Source organism: Xiphophorus couchianus, chromosome 24, assembly GCF_001444195.1.
Source record: "Xiphophorus couchianus chromosome 24, X_couchianus-1.0, whole genome shotgun sequence".
Lineage (NCBI taxonomy): Eukaryota > Metazoa > Chordata > Actinopteri > Cyprinodontiformes > Poeciliidae > Xiphophorus > Xiphophorus couchianus.
This window is the reverse complement of record NC_040251.1, coordinates 16291424-16319230: the sequence shown is the minus strand read 5'-3', so window position 1 is coordinate 16319230 and position 27807 is coordinate 16291424. Positions and strand designations below refer to the sequence as shown.

Genomic DNA, 27807 nt, shown 5'->3' with positions numbered 1-27807 from the left:
TTTAAAATTGAATAAAAACAAACTGAATTCAACCCAATGTATTATGTGGAATGGTGATGTAAGCATTGTGCCATGAATGCATTTTGATGTATTCATGTGTTTTGAATACATCAAAATGCTTGAACAGGCCATGTTGACCTATGAGGAATAGGAAACAAAAGCTAATAAAATAAAATTTTGAGCTTTACTTACTTTGTAAACAAACTTGTTATTTAGATGAATTTGAAAACAAAACCAGGTAATGACAGCCAGGATCGTTTGTTTCCTTTTATTCTTTACAAATGAGTCTCATCCTGAAGGCCAAACAAAGGACACTTGGAAAGCCACAGTTCGTGCTTACAGGACAACAGAGTAAAAGTGTTCTGATTCACTCCCACACCGTTTCACTCGAGCTTCTGTCAGAGTAAAAATCCTGCAGACACAATAAATAGTTTCCAGAACATTCACTCAGCAGATTCACTCTAAACGCTCCTTAAAATATATATAAAAACAAATATTACTGCAGGTGTATAATTTGTAAAACCAAATCGACTGGCCCTTTGTTTGGAGGTCCACCCGCCCTCCTCAATTTCCTCCAACAAACCGACTCGTTTGGATCCGCGCTCCGGTCCCGATCCGTTCGGTCGGAACAGAACTGGGACGGCAGCGTGGACCCAGAGGGAATGTAGTCGCACTACGACCTGTTTCAGATTTAAACAAAAACATTTCACAGCATGATGACTGAACAGCTGATTTAGCAGGATGAGTTGGAACAGAGTGAGGGTGACTGGGTCGGGTCAGGGAGGCTCAGGCGGCGCCGCTTGGTTCCACCTCAGCGTTTCTTCTCCTCCAGCGTCTTGTGGAGCTCGTCGGCGTCCTCTGCGGTCTTCACTCGGATCAGCAGGGGGACGGCCACGCTCGGGTTCTTGTCGTCGACGGGCGGGTTCGGCACACAGACCACCATGACGTTGTTCTTCCCGACCCGCGAGCACGGCAGGGTGGGCGGCACAAGGATGTTCAGCAGAATGTTTCCTGACCAGGAAAAAAAAAAAAAACTTTTATTAGCAAACAGATGAATAAAAACTCTCAATAACTTTTTGCCTTCAATTTAAAGCTTTAAGAGCGAATGAAGGTGAAATAAAACAACTCAAAACTAAGGGTTTTACTTCAATAAATCAGACTCTGACTGCACTTCCTGTGTTTGTCCAGCAGGTGGAGCCGTTTGACCACTGCTTTGAGGTGACTCCTGCAACGCCTGATTGAAAAGTTTCATTTGCCTCATCTGATCAGCAGCCCGTTCATGAGCCACTTTGATCAGGTGTGTTGAATAGTTTACTACGGATTAATTATTCTGAGGGTCCGAAAACAAGATTCAGCTGCTGAGAACATGGAGGATGATTAAATAAAACCATTTAAATTAAACATGTCCAACCATGCAACCGCTGAGTTAAAATCATTTTAAGATCATTCAGAAAAAACTAGATCTATTTAAGTTTATCTGATCTCCCCACTGCAGCGCCACCTGTGTGAGATCTGAATAAATCATCTTTCTCTACCCAGGTTGTTATAAACTTGACTGAAACAATAAAACAAGCAGGTTCATCTCAGTAATATGATTCAAAATGCAATTATTTGAGTAAATTCAAAAAGTTAAATATCATTTATTTCTGATAATTTTGGGGATTATTGGTCAGTTAATGAAAACACTAAACTCAGTTTGTCAGAAAACCAGAATAAGGGCCAGAAATGTTCTCATTTCCTGGTTTACTGAGATGAACCTTCCTCCTCGTCTGGGACGAGTTTACTGACTGGCTGATGGTGTGGGAATTTAGAGGCGTTTTACCCAGGTTGGTGTCGGCTCTGATGATCATCTGGGTCTTCCCCTCTGCGGTGCGTTTGAGGTGCAGCGTTCCCACGCCTTTCTCTTTGAACTCCAACTCCTTCTTGTAGAATAACTTACACCTGATGGAAACGAGAAAACGCTCCGTTATTTCTGTAAATGACTGAGCGCCGCCGCCGGAGTTTCCACACGTACTTCTTAGAGTAGAAGGCGTCGTCCTCTTTGACCTCCTTGACCTCTGGTTTGGGAGGCTCCTCCGATTCTTCGTCTTTGTCGTCTGGAAGGAGGAAAAAGAGAAAAAGTTCAGATTTCTTCCAGTAAACAAGAAGAACAGCAGCAACGTCCGATTTGAAGCAAAATATCCCAGAACAAAGAGTTAAACGCTGGCGGCCATGTTAGCGACCTGCAGCTGGAGCATCTGAAGTTTTGGTCCCGCCAAAGGACAATGCAGCCGAGGGTCCAGCTGCTCCGAACGGGGAGCTCTGATTGGATGAGGAGGAGAAGGAGAAGCTGGGGACGGACGGTTTGGATGCCAAGGACCCCAGGGCGGGTGCGTCCACCTTCTGCCCGAAGTTAAAGGACACGCCAGCAGGGAGCGGCGCCGAGCCGGAGCGTTTCTGACCCGGATCTTCTGTCGAGGTTTTACTGAAGGAGAACAGAGCCACTGAGGAAGAGGAGGATGATGAAGAGGGAGCAGGAGGAGGGGGAGTGGAGGCGTCTCCCTGCTGCGTCTCCTCGGCGCCGGCGCCGTACTGCTGCTCGATGCTGGCCAGGTGGCGCTCGTAGTCTCTGAAGATGGGGTTGAGGTCGCACAGCGGGTTGTCGTTCACATGCTTGCTGATCCAGTCGCGCACCGACTGGTTGAGCGCCGTCAGCTGCCGGCTGTACTCCCTGCTGCGGCTGCAGGGGGCGGGGCTAGGGCCGGGGGCGGAGCCATTGGTCTGCTGGGCCACGATGTCAGTGCCGGGCTGGGCTGAGGAGGGCCCATTGAACGCCACACCTGAGAGGAGAGAGAGAGAAAGAGAGGCGAGTGATCGAGGAGCAGGAAGAGAGAGAGGGAGGGAGCAAACAAGCCCCGCCCCCTCCTCATCACACTGCATCACAGAGCAGCAGAGAAGCCTGGACCTCATGAAGGTGCATTTACTGCAGGTGTGTGTGTGTGTGTGTGTTTCCTAAATATGCTGGGTTGAATGTTTGTGTTTCTGGCTCTGACAGCTGATCAATTTTCTCTAATCAGTTAGTCGAATAAAAACAAGATAAAAGATCAAAAATAAAGATCCATTCCATCCATTTTCTGTTCACCCTTCGTCCCTAATGGGGTCGGGAGGGTTGCTGGTGCCTATCTCCAGCTACGTTCCGGGCGGGAGGCGGGGTTCGCCCTGGACAGGTCGCCAGTCTGTCGCAGGGCAACACAGAGACATACAGGACAAACAACCATGCACACACACACTCACACCTAGGGAGAATTTAGAGAAACCAATTGACCTGACAGTCATGTTTTTGGACTGTGGGAGGAAGCCGGAGTACCCGGAGAGAACCCACGCATGCACAGGGAGAACATGCAAACTCCATGCAGAAAGACCCCGGGCCGGGAATCGAACCCAGGACCTTCTTGCTGCAAGGCAACAGTGCTACCAACTGCGCCACTGAGCAGCCAAAAAATAAAAAATAAAAAGATAAAGAATAAAGAATCAGACTATAAACAGCAGATCATACATCGAAACTGGAAAATTCTGTTTCTACGCTCCCAACATGTTTATAAAACAGTTTAATCTTCCAAATAAAATTATTCTTTTTCTTTGTGATTCAATAAATTGAGTGATTTAGATCATATTTTACACATTAACAGGCTAAAGGCATTTAACATTATCTTATTGAAAGTGTTACAATAATCTCAAAAAGTAAAACATAGAATCTTTCCTTTTTCCTGACATGAAATTTAAAAAAATCTAAAACATTAAAAACCTGCAGAGTTCATCCAGATGTTCAACTGAATGTTTAACAGCTGGAGACACTTTTACTCATCTTTCCTCCAGTTTTAGACTAAAACTGAAGATTCAACTTTTACCAACATGATGATAATCTGAAACTCTCGGTGCATCAACACTAATAACTGCCGACTGTTAAAGACGAGGCAGTCAGTGTTGCTACGGTAACAGTAGCTTTCCTCACCGGCCTTTGCAGCAGACGGGAATCCTCCAAACGAAGCTGTGGAGCCGGTTCCGTTGCTCAGGCCTCCAAAGCCTTTAAAGCTGCCGGTACCCCCGAATCCGGAGAACGCTGTGAGGCTGCTGGAGGGCGTGGTTGAGGATGTTGCCATGGAGAAGCCTTTAAACCCTTTGAAAGCTCCTCCCCCTTCGCTCTGAAACACAAACAGACCTTAGTGACTGTTGCGGCTAGCAGCGACTAGCGGGGGGAAACAGGAAGTGGTTCTACCTCTCCTCCAGTGTTTCTGCGTTTGGCTTTCTTTATGGGGCGGCTCTTCAACACATCCTCACTCGCAACAGAAAACGTCCCGGCCTGGTGGAGAACAGCCAATCACAGCTCAGCAACATTGCCTTCACGTACAAAACGACAACGCGGCGTCGTGAACTCACCTCCTCTCCCTCCTCCTCCAGGTCCCAGTTCCTGTCTGTCAGTTCCTTATCAGCGATCCTCTTCGCCATCACACCTGCTCTGGGAGAAGATCAGCATCATCGTCATCAGCTGGAGGAAACTCCTCCTCATTCCTCAGTCAGTCTGGTTCTGATTGGCTGCTTTAGAATTAAAATGCAGCTTCAATAATTAATAGTTAAACTAGACGACAGCCAGGTGGGATTTTATAGAAACTTCCTGCTTCCAGTGAGTCGGGTCACTGTTTTCTTTCAAGTCTCAGATGAATCAGTTTGTGTTTTTCTAAAGAGCATAATGTATAATAGAGCAAAAAATGAACTGAACTACAAGATTAATCCTTATTTTCACCCTAATCTGATATTTTTAACTCAAAAAGTTAATATACATGTTGTAAGTATTGAGAAATAATGTAAAGCAAGCTTCATTTTATTGTGTTTTAATCATATAAATAAATATTCTGTTAATTTTAGTTGCTGCCATAAAGCCAAGGAAACCTGATGAGAACAAATGGATGATTTAAAGAAAATAAAAGGACAATATTCATCAGCACTATGAATCCAACAAATACAGAACAGAACCTCTGGTGAGTTTTAATTCATTTTTTTCCTAAACGTTTCAATAATGTTTTGTAAAAAAAAAAAAAAAAAACTTATTTTAGTGCATCTCTACTCTTGCTTGAGTAAAAGAATGAAGAACAAGTTTAGTTGAACCAAAATGGCGCCAAACAAACCTACAGTTTAAGTTAAAGTGAGACCTCTTTTCTGTACACAATCTTTGTTATTATAAAGTTATTTTCTGTCTTTTTGACACATTAACACATCAGTTACTTTAGGTATTGATTTCATGGGTACAATACAATAATGAATCGATCGTACTAATTGAATCTGCGCCTCCTAACTACAATTTCTTCAATGAGAATAGAAAACACAAAAAAGGAGGAGGCGTGGCTTCAATATTTAAGAATACCATAAATTGTAGTAAAATCTCTTTGGGTCACTTCACCTCTTTTGAGTATCTTGGTATTGAGGTTAAAGGCCGCAAACGAACTTTGACTGTAACTTTATACAAAACTCCAACTTTTGTGGAAAATTTCTTTACTGACTTGAATGAGCTTCTATCTCTCATATGTATTGATTATGATTGTTTAATAATCGTTGGTGATTTCAACATTCATGTTGACAACCCCCAAGACAGAGGGGCAAAAAAGCTCTAATATTTTAGAGACTTTTGGTCCAACACAACATGTCAAACAAGCAACACACACTCAAGGACACACACTGGACCTGGTTATCAGTAAGAGTGTGAATATTTCCAATGTCTCTGTAACTGATGTCGCCCTGTCGGATCACTTCGCTGTTATTTTTGAAAGTTCTTTATCTTTTAACCCACTTGGACAAACAGCAACCATCACAAAACGTTCTCTCACTGAAAACACAGCAGAAACTTTTAATCAAATCTACTCTTCTTCCTCACCCTTAAGTTGTAATGACGTAGATAAGTTGGTAAATGATTTTCAGTCTAAAGTCTCAGATATTATTGATTCCATTGCCCCAGTTAAAATGAAGGTTGTGTCTGGTAAAAAGAAATCTCCATGGAGAAATGCACAAACAGTTAGATCTGCAAGACAACTTTGCCGTAGGGCAGAACGAAAATGGCGTAAAACTCAACTCCACGTTCATTGTGACATATATAAGGAAAGACTACGTAACTATCATTTAACACTAAAACATGCAAGAGAGGCTTTCTTTGCAGATGTCATAAACAAAAACATTAACAATGCTCGAGCTTTATTTGCAACAGTTGACAGAATCACAAACCCTCCTGTGATTTTACCGCCTGAATTCCAATGTATTGCCGCCTGCAACCAGTTTTCTAGGTTCTTTTCAGAGAAAATTCAAAAAATCAGAGGATTAATCTGTACATCCACTATAAAGTCAGTACCAATGCTGTGCCCAAACAAAACAAATACAGGAAAAATGACCCAATTTCAACTACTTAATTTTAAAACCTTAGAGGAAATTATAAGTCAACTAAGCTCCAGTTCCTGCTGTCTGGATGTTTTACCCACACATTTCTTTAAGAAAGTCCTGCCTGTTATTGCTGCTGATCTGATCCAAATAGTAAACTCATCGCTCTCATCAGGCGTTTTCCCCCAGGCTTTGAAAACAGCAGTAATCAAACCACTGATAAAAAATAACAATCTGGACAAATCACTACTGCAGAATTACAGGCCGATCTCCAACCTCCCATTCATCAGCAAAGTTATTGAAAAAGCTGTGTGTAAACAATTAACTAGCTTCCTAACTATAACCAACCTCTTTGACTCCTTCCAGTCTGGTTTTCGTGCTCACCACAGCACAGAGACCGCCCTCGTAAAAGTGTTCAATGACATCCATAGAAATACGGACTGTGGCAGAACCACAGTGCTGGTTCTGTTGGACCTCAGTGCAGCTTTTGACACTGTTGATCATGATATATTACTGAATCGACTGGAGAGTTGGGTCGGACTCTCCGGTCCAGTGCTTAACTGGTTTAAATCCTACATAAAGAACAGGGATTTCTTTGTTTCAATTGAAAACTTTTCATCAAAGAGGTCAAAGGTCACATGTGGGGTACCCCAAGGTTCAATCCTAGGACCCCTTTTATTCAATATTTATATGCTCCCACTAGCTCAGGTTATAACAGGAAATAATATTAGCTACCATAACTATGCAGATGACACACAGCTCTACATTACAATGTCACCAGGTGACCTTTGACCCCATCCAATCACTGAACAGATGCTTAGAACAGATAAATGTGTTTATGTGCCAAAACTTTCTCCAGTTGAACAGAAACAAAACTGAAGTTATTATTTTTGGACCTAAAGAGGAACGATCTAGAGTTATAGATCTAGAGTTATAGATCTAGAGTCAATGCGCAGCTTCAGTTATTACAACTGAAAACCAGCGATCAGGCCCGAAACCTGGGAGTAGTGATGGACTCTGACCTGAACCTCCAGAGCCACATAAAGACAGTTACAAAGTCGGCCTTCTATCACCTGAAGAACATTTCCAGGATTAAAGGACTAATGTCTCAGCCAGATCTAGAGAAACTCATCCATGCCTTCATCTTCAGTCGTATTGATTATTGCAACAGCGTCTTCACAGGTCTGTCCAACAAATCAATCAAACAGCTGCAGCTGATCCAGAATGCTGCTGCTTGCGTTCTCACTAAAACCAGGAAGATAGAGCACATAACACCAGTTTTAAAGTCCCTCCACTGGCTCCCTGTAGCTCAAAGAATAGACTTTAAAATACTGTTGTTAGTTTATAAATCACTGAACGGCTCAGCACCACAATACATTAAAGATCTGCTGTTGTTGTATCAACCTTCCAGACCTCTCAGGTCTTCCGGTTCTGGTCTGCTCTGCATCCCCAGAACCAGAACCAAACGAGGAGAAGCAGCTTTCAGGATCTATGCACCACAAATTTGGAACAAACTTCCAGAAAACTGTAAAACAGCTGAAACACTGACTTCTTTTAAATCTCAACTAAAAACCCACCTGTTTAGAATTGTATTTGAAATGTAATCAATTACAAATGTATTGATGGAACTTGACTTAATGCTTTGTTTTGATTATTGATTCTATATTGCATTGTGTTTCTGTGTTTGTAATGATGTAAAGCACTTTGAAATGTCTTGCTGCTGAAATGTGCTATACAAATAAAATTTGATTGATTGATTGATTGAATATTTAAAAAATATATAAATTGGAAAAGTGTTTATTCAGCTTGAATTTGTTGCTTTATAATTATGTTATTAATTCCCATTAATGTTTTCATTTCAGTCTTTAAGATGCCAGAATTTGCCAATATCTTCACATTTTTGTGTTTACCATGAGTTATTTTAAATATTAAATCAGAGGTCCTGATCAGTTAGTTGCAGTTTTTATTACTGTTGAGTACTTTTTACTTTTACTTGAGTGAAAATCTTTTATAGTAGTGCTATTCTTACCTGGGTCTAATTTCTGACCACTCCATCCTCCTCTGGGTTTATATCGAACATTTTAAAGCAACCAATGTTGTGAATCAACACAAGATGCAACAGGAAATAAAATATTTACACAGCTACGAATTCATTCCGAAGATCTGGTAAAATCCAAATAACTAAAGTTCAAATAATGTCTGCAATACCTGCCGTTATTGGCAGTTAACAGTGAATTCGCCTCATTTATTAGCTTTCCTCGCGGACTAATCATGGATCAAAACTCCAACTTCCAAAATGTTCAACTTTAACGAGATGTGCGGTTAAACTTGTATTATTTTAGATGGTCAGACTCTGTTATGATGCCGCTGTTGGACTAGGAGTACAGTGTTAGCTCAGCTAGCCGGCTAGCCGCGGCTCACCGGGCGGCCTGTTAGCAGCTAACAGCTAACAACCACGTATAACGCGCTAATATCTGTCTTAACCAATTTTATTAAAGGTAGACAAACCTTTAATACGGGACCAGTTCCGATCTCTCCCTCTGCGCGACTGTCTGGCTGATCCAAGTGAAGCAAACCGTTTTAAAATCTCTCCTAAATTCACTGGAATCGCCTCAGTGTGTTTCAAATCAGAGCCGCCATTTCACACAGCCGCTGAGTCCGCGCGCCCCACCTTCTCCCGCATGCGCAATAAGAGAAGCGGCATTCGCTCTGGGATTTGTAGTCCACAACCAGAGAAAATTATTGTGCTTTATTCCAGTCGCCCCGAAAACATATATTTATGATCTAAGAACGAGACGCTTTTGTTACCAGTGACCAGACTAAATACTGACGATACGTTTTCTGTTTTGTATTAAAGCACCTTTGTTAGTTTTGATACTCAAAGTAACTCAATTTGTTGGTAAATTTCTTCTGCCATCATCAGTGACTTAAAAAAGGCTAAAGAAGCTTCTGTTCTGGACCTGCTGCCGAATCTCTGGAGATTCATATTCAAAGAAGTATTATTAAAAAAATAAAAAACATTAAGAAAAACTCTGATCCTTTAGCTTACACTCTGACTTGCTTTGGCAAAAAAAAAAATCCTCTCAGTAACTGTTGCAGCTAAATAAAGCTCTACATTGACCAGTTATGTGACAACTGCAAAGGCTGTAATGAGATTTTAAATTCAGCCCAGCATCCATTCCTAAAACAAGTTAGAAAAAAAAACTTGGCTTCTGGATCAAAACTAACTTTCAACATTTGAGATAAGACACAAGCAGTTCTCCACCTGCATGAGGTAAAGCCTCTCTGCTGCACTTATCCTGCTTTGATTTAACCTCCACACTCACAGCTTTCCCCTTCGGCTAAATTGTGCTGTTTGGGATTTGTCAGTGAGGCTGTTCCAGCTTTTCTTCCATCTCCCAGTTACAGAGCAGGAGAAAATCACCAGGATGAAAGACGCCAGGGATTGGGGGTAAAATGGTGCAGAGTCGGGCAGCAGATGGCTCGTCTCCAAGCTTTCAGGATGCCGCTCGGCTCTGCCAAACAGAAACAGGTGCTGCAGAAAGAAGGAAGTGAGCTGTGGGGCCCAGCGGCAGCAGGAGACCCCCTGACCAGCTGGCGAGGAGACGTGGAAACACTTGGCAGTCAGAGAAATGAGGGTAAAACGTTTCTGTGAAGCTGACTGACAGCAGCTTTTTAAAGGTTTTCATCTGATCCAGCTTCTTATTTACTGACACAAGACAACTTAATGATTTTAAATGTTATTCAAATCAGAGTTTGATCATTTAAGTCCACACAGAAGAGAGTTTCTCCCTACTAAGGAAAAATACGACCCCAAAAGACTATCAGTTAGTAACTTCCTGTTAATTTTCCAACATCCATTCAGGATTTTTTTGCTTGTATTTTTCTTTGTAGTCCTCAGTAAACAAACAAGCTAATTCTGTTACTTCATCCAGAGTTTATCTGAAAACCAAAGGAGCTTCTTGTACATTTCATTGTATAAAAATTACTGTAACGTCTGCAGATTGTCTAGACGTTAATCTAGCAAATCGTCCATGTGAGTTATAAACAGTATCAGTCTGAGCTTTAAGCCCTGAGGGATTCCTACAGGAACACAAACATGTTGCTTTCTGTTCGATAAATATTATTTCATCCAAATTTTTTCTTGTTTTTATTGTCTTCGGCTAATTGATCTCACATTTAAAGACTTAGATCCATTTGATTATCATTCGGTTCCTCTGCAGTGGCAACATAATCAATTCAGTTTTTAAGAATTCCACTATTTTTGTAAAGAAAATTAAACATGTTCACCTTTAAAACGGAGGCTTGCTGGTTTGCAAAGCTTTCCCTCAATGGAGCATCTGCCTTTTCCGACCAAACAGAGCAGGAGAAAGCGAGTTGTTTTCAGAACATCTCTGCTTTTACATTTATATGTTCAAATATTGAGCTGTTAGGCTGCCAATTGTTTTCCTCTCAGCAGCAGCAGATGGCCTCATCGCCGATTCTGCACACATGGAAACCTTGTAGGACTGACAGCAGATTGGATTTCAGAAGTCACAGAAAACTGTTTTATTTGGCTGACAGCAGCAGCCGCCTCGTTTTGCGTACATTTGAGGATTGCTAACTTGGGGGAATGTTTAATAGTGTTATCTCTACAGCCAGGGGCGGTCCCAGCCTGTTCGCTGCCCTGGGCCAACAACGTTTTACTTTCCTCATCTGAAAAACATGGCGCAGGTTTACGGGATGTTTGACTGAAGCAGAGAATGAAGGCAGTGAGGTCGATTTTACAGCGTTAAAAGTGCAAGAAAATATATTTATTTTTACCATGAGGACCAAAGTCGTTAAGTTGAAAGCACTTTGGGCCACGAAAAATTGCACAGTTTTTTAAAAACGTCTTTAAAACAAACTTTTGGTGGCTTTTATTCATTCTGTCTGCTCAATACTGAACTAAGTAAGTTCACCAAGTAATTTTTAATTTAATTAAAATGAACAAAATGGGTTGATTTATAAGTCAAGGCTCATAGTTTTGTTTTTTGGGTTGATTTTTTTCGTATATGAGAAGTAAGATTTGTTTTGAGAAAAGTAGGTCAAGGTTTGTGGTTCTAGTTGCTCCAAAATTAAGATGAATGCAAAAACTTAATTAATAGATAAAAATATATTTATTTGTTTCTAATTTTTTAAAGAATTTGTTATTTATCTGTAAAAAAAAGAAAAAAAAGTGTCCTTCTTCATCGACCACCTAAGCTTGCAGGCCAGATTAGCTCCAATTGTCAGTCTATTTCCAGTGAAGGATCACTCTTCTGTTTCCAGCCTGCTGGTATGTTTTACCTGTTAAATGTGGATGTGATTTCCTGGTCATGAATGTAATTTCCTCTCCACCTTGTTGAGAACCAGCAGCAGCTCCGTCCCGCTGTGCGCAGTCAGCCGTCATGTGCTGGCGAAGATTCGGGGCCCCCGGCTCAGCATGTGGCTCCCGGACCCAGCAGGGGCCCCCTCTCAGCTGGAGGACGGGACGGGACAGGCGGCAGCTCAAAGCGAGTCGGGCTGGGCTCCTTGGATCTCAGCAGGGTCGGGATGTAAAGAACCGGGCTTCAGAGCTGTGAGCAGAATTAATGACCCGGTTTTACCTGAGCGGGATCAGGAGGTATTGATCAGCAGCTGCTGGGGGATTTCCAACATGGCGGATTAATGTAAACGAGGTGAAGCTGAGCTTCTGGCATGATCCTCATGTGTCATGAAAACAATCATTCATTCATCTGCTTGTTTATTCACTGATTCATCACATCAGTTCAGTAGTTCACTCATTGATTCATTCATTCATCCTTTTACTTATTCATAATTGAATTTTTTTTACTTTACTCATTTGTTTGCTCATTTATTTGTCATATTTATTTGCTCGCACCATGCATATTAATTAGTTTGTTAATTTATTCATATTATATTGAGTAATTCCTCCATTGATTCATTATATCAATTCACTGGTTTAATTATAATTGATTAATTTGTTTTACTTTTTAATTTTCAGTAAATTTCTTCAGTTGATGTTTTTATTCATTCATTTTTTTATTCAGTTATAATATTCATCAATTTTCAATCATTTATCATTATCATTTATTATACACTCGTTTTATTCTCACATTAATTTGCTCATTCCTTCTTTTCACTCATTTATTTATTTTAAATATTTCATTTATTCATTTTTTTGTTGAAACCCAGCGGTGAACAGACAGAAACCTAAAATCGAGGGTTTTTTGAATGGAGTTTGGTGCAACCAGCAGTCTGCCCTCAGATTTCTTCCTCAGACTAATTATATGTGATTAAATCATTAACATCCGACTGTCACTTTATTTAATGCAACATTTCATACATCTCCGCTCTAATTGCCTGCTCAGCTCACAGATCTACATCTCAATTAGGCTCAAATGAAGCTGTAATTGGCTTGAATTAATTACCGGGTCATGTGGACATTAATTACTAGAAATGAAGCAGAGCTGATGTTTCTTAATGACCTTCAAAGTTGATTTCATTAAGAGAAAAAAAAACATATTTAAATTATCTGAACTTTAACACAGGAATCAGAGGCCTTTTAAAACAGGATTAAGTGGAAAAAAAGTGCAATAATAGCTGCAAACAGATTCAAAAAGACTCACATGAAACATAATAATCCCGATGTCCTTGAATGCACCAGTGTGTTTTCTCATTTGCAGCGTTTTGGGCTGGTTGAATGCTGCCGGTAGCTGGATTTGGACTTTGGTGGATTTTCTCCAGATACTTGCGATGTTTAGATTCAGCCTGATGTTGTTTCAGGTGACTGACGTACAAACCGGCTGCTACTGACTAATGGACATGTGGTATGTTCATTTTTAAAAAAACAAATAAAATAAACCTGTCTAGTCTGTGAGAATTGAGTAAAATAAAGCAATAACAATCTAAACAATCCAGGTTTTAATCAAGTTATCTGTAGCTGTGTTCCCAACTCACCATTAAATTGAACAATTTGACATTTCAAAAATATATTTGCTTAATGGAAACCAGGCAACTTTGAAAAAACTCTCCTTAGTTGATATGAAGTTTTGGCGCTAGGATGAGGAGGGTTTTTTTGGCCGTAGCAAAATTGGTTTATTTTGCAAAACTGCAATGGAAACACATTTTTCGCACCGCATGACTCGATCAACCGGATGTTGCTACTGGTGCAAACCATGAAGAAGAAGAAAACAGGAAGTGGTTGGAGGACAACAGCGCTGCATGTTTTTTAATGACTAATCATGTGAACAAACTTATTCACATGTGATTTTAATTTTGCTTCTTGTTTCATGGAAACACTGCCATTGCAACATTGTGTTTTTTGACTTTAGTGGAATATTGACAGAGTTTTGCAGTGTTTCCACTACAATTGTAAAGGAAACACTGCTAATATTTTTTATTAATATCAAACAAAAATGTCTTATTAATATCAGTTCTTTGTGGATCTGCTTGTTTTGTGTTAACAGGATTTCCGCTGCTGCTTTTCGGGTCATTCTGACGTCCAGGTGCAGATGAAGGCAGAGGCAGCAGTCTGTCGTTTCTCATCAGTCGGAACAGAAACGATGCAGCAGCTGCATGAAGGCGGCGTTTGATGCCTCTCTGCTGGATGCAGCAGCAGCAGCAGCAGCTCGCCGTCTGAAGGTTTTTAGGAGTTCCTCCTCCCTGCTGCTTCACATCCAGCTCCCACCTGGGAAATATCCATCAGTCTCGTTAAAGCTGCTGATTACAGACTGTTTGCTCTGATATGAAGTGGCTCCACAAACACTGAAGGGACTCAGAGATAATCAGATGGAGATGATTGAATTATACTGATTAATAATGAATTCAGATCAAATAGGAGCAAAGAGCTGCAGTAGAAACTCAAGGATATTGATGAAAAGCTGTTTGATAAATCCTGAGCATCCAAACCACCTCAGATGAATCAATCCAATAAGCAAAAAGGGACATTTTCAAAATGGCTTCAATCCAGACACAGTTTAGAGTCTTTAGTCAACAATATACCTGAAAAAAGGCCTGAACTCCCTGGTTATGATCCATTAATCTGTCAGAGAAGGAATGTGTCTCAGGTGCCCTTTGGTATCTCTTATGGATTGGATGTAAAAACTACAGCACAAGAACTAATCATTGAGCAGCATTGAAAAAAGTAAACAAAGCTTTTTTAGCAGCACTTTTAAAGTTTTATCTGAAAAAAAAAAAAACGGGCAAAATTGTAAATTGTACCAAAAAACTCTAAAAGTGTTTTAAAGAAAATTTAAATAACACAAAATAAATAGCAAAAGGTAAAAATTTACATTTCAGTTGAATTTTAGAGACAGGGAGGTTCACTAATTTTTTCATTTTACTTTTGTGTAAGTGTGCTTCTGGATTTTTTATTCTTAAAGTGTACGACTTTTTTTTTTTTTTTGACTTTTCTGTACTTCCATACAAAATAACATGAGAACTGAATTTAAATACAACTGGGCAATATGGCTGAAAATACCAAATCAGATTTCCGATTCTAAATCTATTTTTTCCTTTTCTTCAAGAACAAAACAAATGACAGAAAATATACTCATTGTTTCTTGAAGTTGAGCTGAATTCAAAGTCCAACAAATACAACCTCCAAAACAAGATGGCGGCCCTGGGCGTGCTGACACCACTCTGATTGGTGAAAAAAATAATACAGATTCTCCAAAATGAAATCGTCACAAGCAGAAAATTCAATGTATCGCCCAGCTCTAGTTTTAAACTACAAATGTTTTTATAAACTAGTTTTTCTGACAGTGAGGTGTATATTTTCCTTCCACGTTGAAAATCCTGTTGAATCAAATCCGATTTTATGACTCTGCTTGTTTATTTTGCAGCCTTCTGCCTCCTTCTGACACACAAACACACCCTGAATCATCAGCGTGTCAGCATATTATTGCTGCCTGACAACGACCAGCCAAACTATCCACTTTTCTGCCGCTCCCATCAGACGGCTAATTTTATTTATATTTTGTCGTGAAGCCACAAGCTCGGAGGCAGAGCTGCTGGCTTTATCTGCTCGGCTGGGCGCCAAAGCAACTTCGCAGCAGACTGTGTGTTTATTTATTTTTGGTGAAGTAAAGGAAATAAGCTCTGAAAGAGAGAAGTGGGTCACCGCCTCGCTGCGGTGTGTGATTGTTGAGAGTATCGCTTCAGCAGCTTTACCTTCACACTGTCAGCAGAGCAGCAGGAGACAAAAAACATCCTCTGAAGTCTGACAGGTGCAGAGAGCTGAGACGCTGAAGAGCTGCGATTCATTCATGTTATTTTAATTTATCCAATTACAGACAGAAACTCTGTAAAAAGGTGTGAACAAGTAAGAAAATCACAAGACTGATGGAAAACAATGTTCCTCTTATAAAGATTGGGAGGGATATGTGTGTTTCTTCCTCCACAGAGCAGAAAATCATGAAACCTTTCAAAGAATCTGGAGCCTGAGGTGGAGAGCTGCAGTCTCTGATCCCTCTGCAGCATGAAGTCACATCAAGAATGCAAACTTCTCTGTGAAGAAAAGAAACACCTTAACTTGTCCAGTTCTTTGGTGAAGCAACCAGTGAATGCACCAAGAAACTACCTGGATTACAGGAAGCCAGTCAGTGGAACCAACAAGTAGAACTGACCAGAAAAATGAACCAGAGATCAGAAGAGAAGCAATGTAGAAAACCAGCCTGGCAACCAGTCAAAGTAACAAAAGTACCAACCAAAATGGAACCAACAAGCAGAACTTGCCAAAGAACCAATGAGAAAAATGAACCATGGGAACCAGCCAGATGACCAATCAAAGTAACAATGGAACCAATCAGGAGAACCAGTAAGAGAACATTCAATTAAACTAACCAAGGAACCAACTATGAAAACCAACAAACAGAATTGACCAAAGAGTCAACCAGGAAGATGAACCATGGTAGCCAACTAGAGATCACTTGATGAGCAACCTAGAAAATCAACCAGGCAACCAATCAAAGTAACAATGTAACCAACCAGGAGACCCAACAAGTAGAACTCACCAAAGAACCAACCTGAAAGGAGAACCAGCTAGACAACCATCTGAACCAACCAGGGGAATAACCCGGAAACCAGACAGAAGAATCAGAAAGCCAACCAATCAATGGCACCAACTAGGAGAACCAGGCAACCAATCAACTGAACCAACTAAATGAAGTAACCAGAGAACCAATCAGGAGGATCTGTCAGAGTTCCCATACCCCATCAAGATCAGCATTTACTGACATTAGAAACCGGCTTACCTTAACTCTGAATTATGGTCTTTATAATCTAATGTAATGTTTATAATCTTTGAGATGATTTGGGAGCTTAAACAAAACCTCACCACCTGATATGAAAAGGTTGATTTCATCATAATCAAACCCAACAGTCTAACTGATGGTGAGAATTGGCCCAGGCTTTAATAAAGCCAACATGAACATGAGCTGTGTGTGTGTTCAGGTACATTTCTCTGCTCTGATTTCTGCCGCCAGCTCTCTGACTGATCCTGGCTGACATTTACCTTTTATAAGCCCAAAGACACAATCCTTGAAAATGTCACAGTATCTGTTCATCAGCAAAACAGGAAATGTTGCCCTCTCCACGGCCTGCAGGCGATAACGCCAGTTGTCGAGCAACCGTTGTTGAGCAAGCTCTGTGGTGATGGAGGACCACTGGTAATATCAGGACACGTTTAACTGGTGGCCGAAGTCTCTTCTGTGTACAACTTGCTGGTTGGTCCAATGCAGTTGCCCAGAGGTTCTTGGTTGAGTAAAATGACTTGGAAGTTACTCAGCAGCAGCTGTGATAACGGCTGGCTGAGTTGGTCAGTTGGCCGGTAAAACCTGTGAAGGAAATAAGCTTGCAGCCTCTTGTTGTATTTTCATTGTACAATGTCACCAGCAGAGATGCAACAAAAAGATTCAAACACAAACATCAAACCAGAGACTGAGAGGCTCTAGAGAAAAGTCGAAAAGTGTTTCAATGGCAGGATGAAAAACATGTTGAATAACTAAAGGAACTATCAAGACAGCTACTCAGGAACCCAATCAAGAAACCAACAGAGAACCAATCAGGGATCTAACAACTAGGAAACTGATCAGGAAAATCAATCTGGGAATGACTAACCAAGGAAACACCTTAACCAAAAGAGTCAACCACAGACCCAACGAGAGAACAACTTAGGAAACCTCAAAGGAACACCAACCAGAAAACCAGTCAGGGAGCAAAACATGAATCCAGCTTGGAAACTGATCAGAAAAATCATCCTGCAAAGGAACTAACTGAGGAAACAACCTGGAAATTAACCAAAAGAGTCATCCACTGGAACCAACCACGGACCCAACAAGGAACTTAGCAAAGAACCAATCAAGGCCCAAGTCAGAAAGAAATAATCAATCAATCAATCAATCAATCAAGAGAACTGATAATATAACCAACCAGTGGATGAAATGTGCCTTCCATCCAACATATTTTCATCACCATTTAATGTCTCATTTTTACAGTGTGCTGTTGTTGATGGTGTGAAGGTTATGAAGCAGATTGTTTGATAAATACTAATGTATTAAATTATAATCCAATTGTTTCATTATTGCAGACTGGAATTCTGTTTTTATGTTGCGTAACATGAAGTAGCTTCCTGCTCAGACTAACCTGATGAAGCTAATGAAAAGATTTCGGTAAAATTCTGTTTTCTTCCCTGTTCAGTGTTTCATCTCTCAGTTAAAGAACGTGTTACAAAGCAGACTGAATTATAAAGAATAAAAATAAAGACACCTGCTCTCATGTTTTCATAATTTTTATCCTCAGCTGAACTCATAAACTCTATTTCTGTTGCTAATGTCTTTGCTCAGAACTGAAGGCAGATGAATGGTGACGATCACACAGCGATGTTCAGACTGTTTGTGTTTGTGGCCAGTCGAGCTGCCCGCTGCAGGCTGTTTGATTTCTAAATATCCCACGTTAAACATTTCCCGTCAGGCAGACGGCAGGATCAGCCAGGCTTCGCTGGGTTCTGCCAGAAATGACAGATGGCCGGTCCAGGCCTGGCCCGAGGTGGACTGTGAGATAAAACTAACGTCCAGCTGATAGAAAGTCTGTCTGGGTTCCTGCACCGCTTTAAAGGGAAAATCAGTCTGAGGTAAACTTCACCTGATAGCTGCATGATTCTCCTCTTTGGGTTAATTCTGCAGTGGTTCAGAACATTGTTGATGTTATTTAATCAGATTAATGACCCTAAATTTATTTCTATTTCCACAAATGCATCCAGTATGCTTATGTCTTCCTGGCTGCTTTTCCTAATTAATTCTCTCCTTGTTTTACAACTTTAGAGGTTTGCAGTTCTGCCATATTTAGTTGGTTTTTTAAAATTGTTTTATAATGTAACCCAGCCTTAAACTTTTTTATAACTTTCTATCTGACGTGTTAGCTGTGTTCTTCGATCTTCATGATCCTTTTTCTTTACTAATGTTCTCAGACAAACTCTATTTACCAATAAGGTAACTTCTGAAGGCCATTGGTTGATCTGGGTTGTTAAGTCTACCAGCGTAAAAAGGGCTGAATAAAAATGTATGCCAGTTTTCAGATTTTTATTCTAAAACAGCATGTATTATTTTAATCTCCATTCTTTTGGTATAAAATTCCATAAAACACTTTGATGTTTTTCCTTGTAATGTTGCAAAATATGTGGGATTGTGACCATGAGCTTTTGTTGTTACTATAATAAGACTCATCTTTAGTTTAATCTTGTTGGTTGTTGTTGACTCATTTTTGAGCTTTTGTCTTCTTTCCGGTTTGAGTTCCAGCTAAATAATGTTTTTCAGTCTATTCAAAGCTTTTCTAGAAGTTTGGAGGAAAACTGAAACAAAAGCTTTGTCCTTGTTCTCCATTGTGGATGATCAGTAGTCCGACCACGACCTGAAAAGCCACATAAAATCCAAATAATGGTTGAACAGAAACACTCTGGGTGGTGGGGGCTCAGAATGACCTTCCTGCTGCAGCTCTGCAGGAAAGTAAATAAAAGTAGAAACAGTTAAGCAGCTGCTGTCTTCATGTGAAGTCTGTGTCGGTGACGGAGCAGCACCGGGAGGACTTCGGGAGTTTCAGTCGTTCAGCCGTGAAATGGAAATTAGCAGCGGTTGTAGCAGCAGAGCTGTCCGGCTGGGGGAGGGGGTCAGCTGGAGGGAAGCTGCCGACACTGCTGTAACTTTACTCAGTAATTCTGGTCAATGTTTACCCGAGCTAATCCATTTTCAGCTCAGCAGTCTTGTTGTTGTTGTTGTTAGCCAAACTGAAGAGTGTAGCTTGAACAGAGACGGATTCCTCTGTCCATGGTGCTACTTTCTCTTGTTTTACTTCTCATCGTGATTTTAAACATACTTTAAAACACCCAGAAGGATTGTTTAGCGTCTTATAGCCCCCATATTTGTTTCACTGGGATGTAATTGTTCATATTAAAGTTGGTTCCGTCGACTAAAACTACAAAATCAAACATTAACTGCCATTTCTGATTTTCATCAACTCTCAGATCACATACTCCTGCGTGCAACCCCACCCCCTCTGCTGCTGATTGGCTGTCCTCCCTGTCGCTTTAAGGATACAACTCCTGATTGGCTCAGCGCTCCCGCCCTCTTTCCGTCATTGACCAATCATCGCTAAGGTGAGGTGGGAAGAGGTAGGAGGAGGTGTTGGGGGTAAGGCAGAGAGAAATGGGGGAGAACCGAGAGGATTTCTGAGAACAACCTGAATCGTTTGACCTCGTTGTGTTCGCAGAGCCAACTGCTTCACAAAAACATCTTCATCTAGAGGCTTTTAAAAGTCAAATCTACATTTGGTCTTTTATTTGTACTTCCTCACTCTCTCTCAGGAAGTTGTAGCTGTGAATGTTCATGCTGCCATTTTTAAACCTGCTGTTACACTGTGGTAATGATCCATGTTGGAGTGTGAAGAAACAACAGAACTGTTTAAAAGTTAAAAATAAAGCAAAAATAAACCCCCCAGTTTACTAAAAAACAGCAAACCGAATCAAACCTTTATTAGTTGAAGTATTTTACTGGGATTTTATGGGATAGACCAAACAAAGTTGTGTATAAGCATGATTTAAAATTAAAATTACACATTGTTTTCACTGAACTTTATACATTTATATTAATTTTCTTTTATAAAATAAATTCCAGGACAACCAATTAACTTTAGAACCCAATTATCAATAAACTCTGTCTGTGTCAAAGAAAAAGTTCTAGAAAATGTTAATGCAAGATAAGGTTATAATTAATATCCCAAGGTTTGTGTGATCCATTATTCAAAAATGGCAAAATTATGACACAAAAGTGACAGGTTGGGTAAGAAGAGCATTAATGAGAGACACAGCTAAGAGGCTGATGGTAACTCTGGAGGTGCTGCAGACACGTACAGCTCAGTTGGGGTTGGAGCCGCTGACAGTACTTGACATATTTTCCTTTTTTGTGTAAAAAAACAAAAATATGTTTAGTTTGTTACAAATCATAGGGGACTCAGCAAATACAGGGCAATCCTGGGAGAAGATATGTTCTCTGTTTACCTGAAAACAGGACAGAATACCTAAACTGTCAGCCAGCGCAAATGTTGAATAGTTTAAATTGAAGTGTATTTACGTGTTGAAATGGTCTAGTCAAAGCCCCGACTCGAATCCACCCTAGAATCTGTGGCAAAACATAATGTGTTCAGATGCTTTCCACTCAATTTGATTGAGCTTGAGTTGTGTTGCAAAGTAAAAGGGGTAAAAATATTCATCTCTAGGTGTAAAATCCTTGCAGTGGAGACGCTTTGGTCAAACTAAATCAGAATTATGGATGGTTTTGAAAAGAGCTATCAATAAGTGGAGTTATTTAAACTGAAAATAAAATGCTGGCAAATAAAAAGCAAACATATGTTCAGGAAAACAAAACACTATTTTTGTATTAGTCCAACACAGTAATGTGAAGTGTAGTTCAAACACAAATTAAGTTTATTAGCTGAATATATTCCAGTGAACTGTGACAGGAGTTTTCCTGAGAAGGGAGCAGAATACAACAGCCTAACCAGAAAGACTCTGTTTCTCCTTTTATTGCACGACTCCATGTAATTTTCATCCACCTGCTAAAAGCCCAGGCAGAACTACTGGCTGCTACAAGCTGAGGAAAATAATCCACAGTTAAATTTGAATTATTGAGCTGCAAAAAACTGAACTTTTTATGAGACAAGCAGAGAAATGTAAAAGTGGTTGGGATATAACTGTTCAGGGAGCAGAAAAAAATGGATGCAATCTTCAATGGGAACTAAAGTGTAATGGCTGAACAGTCCAACCAGCATAATATTAAGACTGGTTAAGGTACAGATGTGTCTCTGCTCACCTTCCTGCTTCTTATGTGTAAATCATTTTGTTACTTTTTTAATCACCCAGTCAAACTAAACTTTACTGATGAAACACTAGCATTAAAAAATGAATGATTTTAATCACTTAAGTTTTATTTTTTACAATTTCAGATTGAGATTGAGATTGAGATCCTGCTTGAAACATATTTTTGGGGGTTAGGTAAAGTTAAATGAAATATTGTTTGGATATGTGGATCAGTTTAGACACCTAAATGAGAAGATATGCATGTTTTGTGCATTAATGTGGCAGTAAATATGACTCACATAGCCGTATTTCTCTTTGAATTTGTTATATAGAGAAAATATACATTGTACAGTTGAATAATAAATAAAATAACATAGAAAAGCAAAAATATTTATAACAATAAATGTTCATTAATACTACTAAAATAATATATAGACATGTAATTATGTATACAACGAAGTTATTTTGTCTCTCCAGGTACAACAAAAACACTTTGTAGCTCAGAAATCACTCCTGGCTGTGATTCCTTTACTTTGCTCCATGTGTTTAGTGCGCATGCCCAGTCAGTGGGGGTCTGCTCCATCCGGGAACTTCAGAATTACCATTGACAGCCGAAGCGCAACTTTTCCTCAGGCAAAGTGAAATCAAGGCGCGGACTCGGACAAAATATAGTCCCCGATTTTTAACTCGAAATTACCGAAAGGAACGGCGAACCGGTACCGCTTTGGACCCGTCCAAGTTTGACTGTGCCCCGGAGAGCAGCCGTGCCGTACTCGGGCCCGTTCCGTGGGGTTTGGAGCACTTTTGGAGACGGGCGGAAAGTGGGTGATGAGTCCCAGCCTGTGTAAAAAGAAGCGAGAACTTGCTCTGCAGCCTGGAGTAGTTCTTCTTTCAATTGTTATTGTCGCTTTAAAAAAAATCTTTAATTCACTTAAACTTGGTCTCGGCCGCGTCCAAAGTGGGAGAAAAGTGTTTTCCTGGTGGGAACATGGAACTACAAGGCCTACAAGAGGCGCTGAAAGTGGAGCTCCAGTGTCATCAGGTAAGTGAAACATGGTGTTGTTTCTGTCCCCATTTATCGCTGTTTGGGAGAGTGAGAGATCAAACACTCCGAGGGGGAAGGAAAACTATGCGACATGCCGCTGGGAATGGGAATGTCTGTCACTTCCAAGATCAACAATTAAAGCTACTTTTCTGCACTACTTTGTCCGGTGATGGAGGCTGTTTTGTGGGAGAATTTGGAGTGTTGATGCGGGGATGCTGGCTGACTGTGGCGATCAGGACGCGACCTGAATATTTATGAGCTGCTACAAACTGAGCCCGCTTTGTTACCTCCCTGTTTTAAACTTCACACACTTTCAGGAATCCGTGATTTTTTTTTTCTGCTGCCGAACTGTTTTGAAACTGGGACGGAGCTGGACCCACAGGTTAGCGGTTTGTTTCCGGGCTTCCAGCCGGTATGGCTGGCTGCTCGGCGGAGTGAGGCAGAAACTTTATCAGCATAAATCTGCTCCGGTTAACATCATCAACTCTCTCCCAGAAATAACCCAACCTGCCTTTTTATTCGCCTCACATCGACTTGAGTGTTGGGAAGTTTCCTCAAACAGCCCCCCGGGGGAGGACTGCAGCTCTGAAGTGTCCGTAGCTACGCACTGGATGGAAAAGTGGCCATCTTTTCTTCTCAAACTTGTGCAATGTTGAAAGATTTTAGCGTCCATTTTGAGTGGGTCGAACGGGACTGAAGTTGGTGTGCAGATGGAAGTAGTCCAGTAAAGGGCCATTCCGCAGTTTTTAAGGAGTCTAAGCTAGCTTTAGCTTGCTCTAGCTTGTAAAACTAAAATATTTGGACTGGCCCAAGTCTTCCTAGAAAAACCCAGTATTTAGTCGGGGTTGACTTATTTTACACTTGTCAGACATTCTTTCTGACAAAGTTTATGATTTATGCAACTTTTATTAGTTTTAATTGTCTATTTATGAATGTTAAAATATTTGATTCTAGTAGGTATGGACATTTATTGTAGCATTTATAAGAATTTTGATTTATCATAATAAATTCCAAGTAATGATGCCAGGTTGTTACTATTTTATTCACTGTTTCTTCCAGGAGAGCATCAATTAATTCAAAAATAGAATTAAATTATGTTGTTCTGTTGAGCTTACGGATAGAAATCATGCTGTCCCTGTTGTGTTAAGAAGCCTATTACAAAATGTTTTCTGTTTTTTAAGAACAGTATTGGTGTTTGTGGAGCTGTAATGCAATTACAGTCATATTGTTCCCTAAAAAGTCTACGAATAATTTGTTTTTTGTCATTGTGGCAACAAATACCACAAAATATTGTGATAATTTCATTCCACTCACCCCTAGTGTCTACCAGAGAAATGGCATTACGTTGACTAGTCCAGTAACTGCTCTATATATTTATACCAAAGATATTCTTTCTGATTTATTTAAACCTTTATGAATTATAAAGATGGTTCTCTTCTCTTGGTTATATGGAGCTTCACTGCATACTAGTAGATGCAATATTCATATCAGAAAGGACTGTTTGGAGTGCAGTAATTGTTGGCTAAGAGTTATGAATTTGCATTTTTTACAGTAATGTAATATTTCAGAGATTTAATCCTGCAGATGCTTAATTCACATCACAACAGAAAATAGGCATAGTTTATGATTAATGTAACAATATTTACTAATAATTTTGCCTTTGGGATATTTTCTAATACTTTGGTTTCTGATTAAAGATAACAGATGCAACAGAAGAACACCAAGGAAAATATCCCAAAGGATTTTCTGACATAAATAAAGCAAAAAATTTGTTCTTCTATAAAAAACAAGTTTTCACAAACATCAGAATGAATTTTTAATCCCGCAGTTGATTTAGCATCATCCAGTTTAAACTTTACTTTAGATGTCACAAGGAATCCAATCTTAAGTTTTTTGGCCATTTACAAATAAGATAAAGGTTGCAATTATTGTAAAGTGTGTTTAGAAGACTTTGTGTTTAGTTTGAAATACATCAGATCCAACTTGTTGTATTGTAAAGTAGATGAGCCCCTTTTATGGTGGAAAAAAGCATTAAAATTTACAAATACAATAGTTTTCATCAATCTGTGTTTAGAGTAATTTATACTGGTCTCGTCTAGATGCTATATATTGCAAAACTGTCCCATCTAATCTTTAATTTAAAAATACAAATATAGTTTCTTATGCATTAGAAATGATCCAGTCCAGTTTTGAGTCATCAAAGTGTTTTAAATATAAAAGTGGAGCTGCTGAAATCCAGCCCAGAGTCCCTTTAAAAACAGCGGAATGCTCCTTTAGTGAAGCAGCTTCAGTCGGAAGCTACTAATCAGACACGAACTTCAGCAGGTCGACGTGTTTCAGGAGAGCCGGAGAGAGTATGTGGCCTGACTCAGACTTTTTCAGCTCCGCAGCAGAAACCAGCCCAGCCTGGATCCGTTTCGTGTTAAAACGCAGTTAAACACTTCGCTTTGGTTACTTTACGCTTCTGTCTGCTGGCATTATTTCTTCTTGGGTCACGTGACAAACAGCGATCCGTTTGATTCGCTCTTAATCACGCTTTCACTTTTCTTTTCTTTTCTTTTCTTTGTTGATATTTCTTTATGGCTGTGCTGCTGCGGCTCCTTCGCGGTTCCGGTCGGTAACTTTGAGGGCGGGTCGGCGCGCAGTGCAGCCGGGGAGGAAGCAGCTCAGGGCGGATGCTGAGCGTTCAGCACCACGGTCAGCTCCTCCTGGTTCTGCTGCTGCACCGACCCAACTTCCACAGCAACGACATCCAACACTTTTCCCGTCATGCTTTGCTTGTTTTATTATTTTCTTTTCAAGCTTTAGTTTATGATTAAAACTTGAGTTTAAAAGAAATCTATCTTTGTAGAACAATGAGGCGTAGGAGGGTGAATCTTTTTATCCTTGTTTTTGTTTTTTGTTTTTTTCAGTTTTGTAGTGGAAGCTTCCATTTTGAGAGGGAAATGGGGGTGGCTTCTCCCCCCCACCCCCTCCCACCTCTCTACAACATGGAGAGTAAAAAAAAAACTCTGCAGAGTTTAATGCAGGAGGAGGAAAAGGAGAGGAGGGGAGGGGGATGGGCCCCATTCATGCCTAACATTACCATTTTGATTGCTTTGATGCTGGTTTTGGTTTGGATGGAGGATGGAGGGGGAGGGGAGGCAGAAAGCCCAGTCAGCACTCGCCGCCTGGCTGCACCGCCACGTTTCTAACTGCTACACTCATCTCTTACTTTCTCCCTGCTAATTCATGACACGCTACTTTTCTTCCCCGTGAAACGATCCCACTTTCTCACTCCAGTCACGTTCAGCTGCATATCTTTAAACCTGTAATGACGCTTTGCACGCCGTTTGAGGTGTCCCCACCCTGAAAAAGATTTAAAAAAAAAAAAAAACCTGACTGCACTTGAACACACCAGAGATGACCTCTACCTGCCAGTCTGTTTAAAATGACACAGCAGCCGCAGGAGGAAATCGACTAGCAGCAGAAATGTTAATTTTAATGATTATTAGTTAAAGGAAGCAACTTTTTAATTTACATCATCCTATTTTAACGAAAAGGAGTTAAAACCGCTTGGCCTTAAACTCATTTTATTTCATAACAATAAATTTAAAGTGATTGATATTCATAGAGTTGTGCATTATTGTGACAGGAAAGGAGTGTAGCATCAATTAATCACATGATAAATTTGTTTACAGAGACATTCTAATCCATTCTTTTATGTGTTTGTATTTCCATTTTATTTATTGATTTTGGTTTTACTTTGGATATCTCAAATATCTTTCAGTTCCAGTTTTAAATGTTCTTCACAAAATTAAAGTTAATTTTCTTCAGAGAAAAAAACCTTTCCAGCCAAGGACTCAAGTCAAGACAAAAAAAACCTTTTTATGAAACTTTTATTTATATTGTTCTGCAATTCATTATGCATAAGTAAAGTGTACATGTCTTTATTCATTTAAAAATGTTTATTTTTCATAATTCAGCGTGGTTTGGGGATGGAACGGATTACAATAATTTTAGTTATCCATCCATTTTCTGTTCACCCTTGTCCCCTAATGGAGTCCGGAGGGTCGCTGGTGTCTATCTCCAGCTACGTTCCAGGTGAGAGGCGTAGACAGGTCGCCAGTCTGTCGCAGGGCAACACAGAGACATACAGGACAAACAACCATGCACACACACTCACACACACTCACACCTAGAGACCAATTAACCTCACAGTCATGTTTTTGGACTGTGGGAGGAAGCTGGAGAGAACCCACACATGCACAGGGAGAACATGCAGAAAGACCCCGGGCCGGGAATCGAACCCAGGACCTTCTTGCTGCAAGGCAACAGTGCTACCAACTGCGCCACAATTTTAGTTATTATTATTAATAATAATAATAATAATGTATTATTAATATTCTAACATCAAAATTAGTTTGATATTTGAACAGATTGATGTTTTATCTCGATCACAGAACAAATTAAACTCGTATCTCGAGCTTCTGCTATACTTAAACCATTTCTCATTTGATTTTGTAAATGTGGTTGTTCTGGTTGACCTTTGGCCTTTGGGCTGCTCCAGAGTTCCCATGAGCCTCTGGGGTTGGAATTGAACTGAAAGTCGTGTTTGTTCCAGACGAAGGTTTGGGCCGTTGATGTGATGTTTCCTCAGGTTATATGTCTGAATTTCTCTTCATTTTTTAAAATATTTTCCGTTATATTTGGGGACTTGTAGTCTGATTTTATAGTAAATATTTGATTCTAAGGTGCTAAATGTTGCTAACTATATAAATCATTAAATAAATTCTCCTCTGAGCTCGTTTTCTGGTCCACCATGTTTTTTTGGGTAATCTGCATAGATTTTTCTGCTAAAATGTTCAGATTTTCTCCTGCTTCCTGCACAAAATCAGAGGCCTTGTTGTCTGATCCTGAGCCTTTCTGTCTTTTCATCCTATTTTAAAGTAAACAAAGTCTAACGTGTGTTATTAGTTTGTTCACATTCTTTTCATTTTGTGTAGAGAAGATGACACACTTCAGAATAAAACAG

At 40.1% G+C, this 27807-nt stretch overlaps 3 protein-coding genes across 5 annotated transcripts in view; 2 read left to right on the top strand and 1 right to left on the bottom strand.

Annotated features, from left to right (window-relative positions):
* The window catches only part of LOC114140903 (uncharacterized), a 1158965-nt gene that overhangs the window by 1041966 nt on the left and 89192 nt on the right, over positions 1 to 27807 (top strand).
* On the bottom strand, positions 254 to 9082 carry nup50 (nucleoporin 50). 2 transcript variants are annotated; one of them, XM_028011245.1, is made up of 8 exons: positions 8908 to 9082; positions 4417 to 4495; positions 4256 to 4339; positions 3992 to 4181; positions 2223 to 2819; positions 2015 to 2096; positions 1823 to 1941; positions 254 to 1011 (listed from the first exon to the last, which is right to left on the bottom strand). In XM_028011245.1, exons 2-8 carry the CDS (start codon positions 4483 to 4485, stop codon positions 812 to 814), a joined length of 1341 nt encoding a protein of 446 aa, XP_027867046.1. In that variant the 5' UTR covers positions 4486 to 4495; positions 8908 to 9082; the 3' UTR covers positions 254 to 811. The 2 variants fall into 2 exon arrangements, with proteins under 2 accessions (XP_027867046.1, XP_027867045.1); XM_028011244.1 differs by having other exon boundaries at positions 4417 to 4490.
* Positions 20898 to 27807, top strand: part of phf21b (PHD finger protein 21B) — an 80898-nt gene continuing 73988 nt past the window's right edge. The window contains exon 1 of one of the 2 annotated variants that reach the window (XM_028011231.1): positions 20898 to 22790. In XM_028011231.1, coding sequence (XP_027867032.1) covers positions 22737 to 22790 — 54 coding nt within the window. In that variant the 5' untranslated portion in view covers positions 20898 to 22736. The remainder of the gene's footprint in view (positions 22791 to 27807) is intronic. The other variant, XM_028011232.1, reaches the window with a different exon arrangement.

What these genes read in the sequence shown, in the direction of transcription:
- nup50 (XM_028011245.1), bottom strand. Translation starts at nt 4,485, where the DNA reads ATGGCGAAGAGGATCGCTGATAAGGAACTGACAGACAGGAACTGGGAC. An exon ending in TTCAGATGCTCCAGCTGCAG is followed by an intron (nt 2,097 to 2,222) that starts GTCGCTAACATG and finishes TCCTCCTTCCAG; the next exon opens with ACGACAAAGACGAAGAATCG. An exon ending in CAGAGCCGACACCAACCTGG is followed by an intron (nt 1,012 to 1,822) that starts GTAAAACGCCTC and finishes TTTCCTGGTCAG; the next exon opens with GAAACATTCTGCTGAACATC.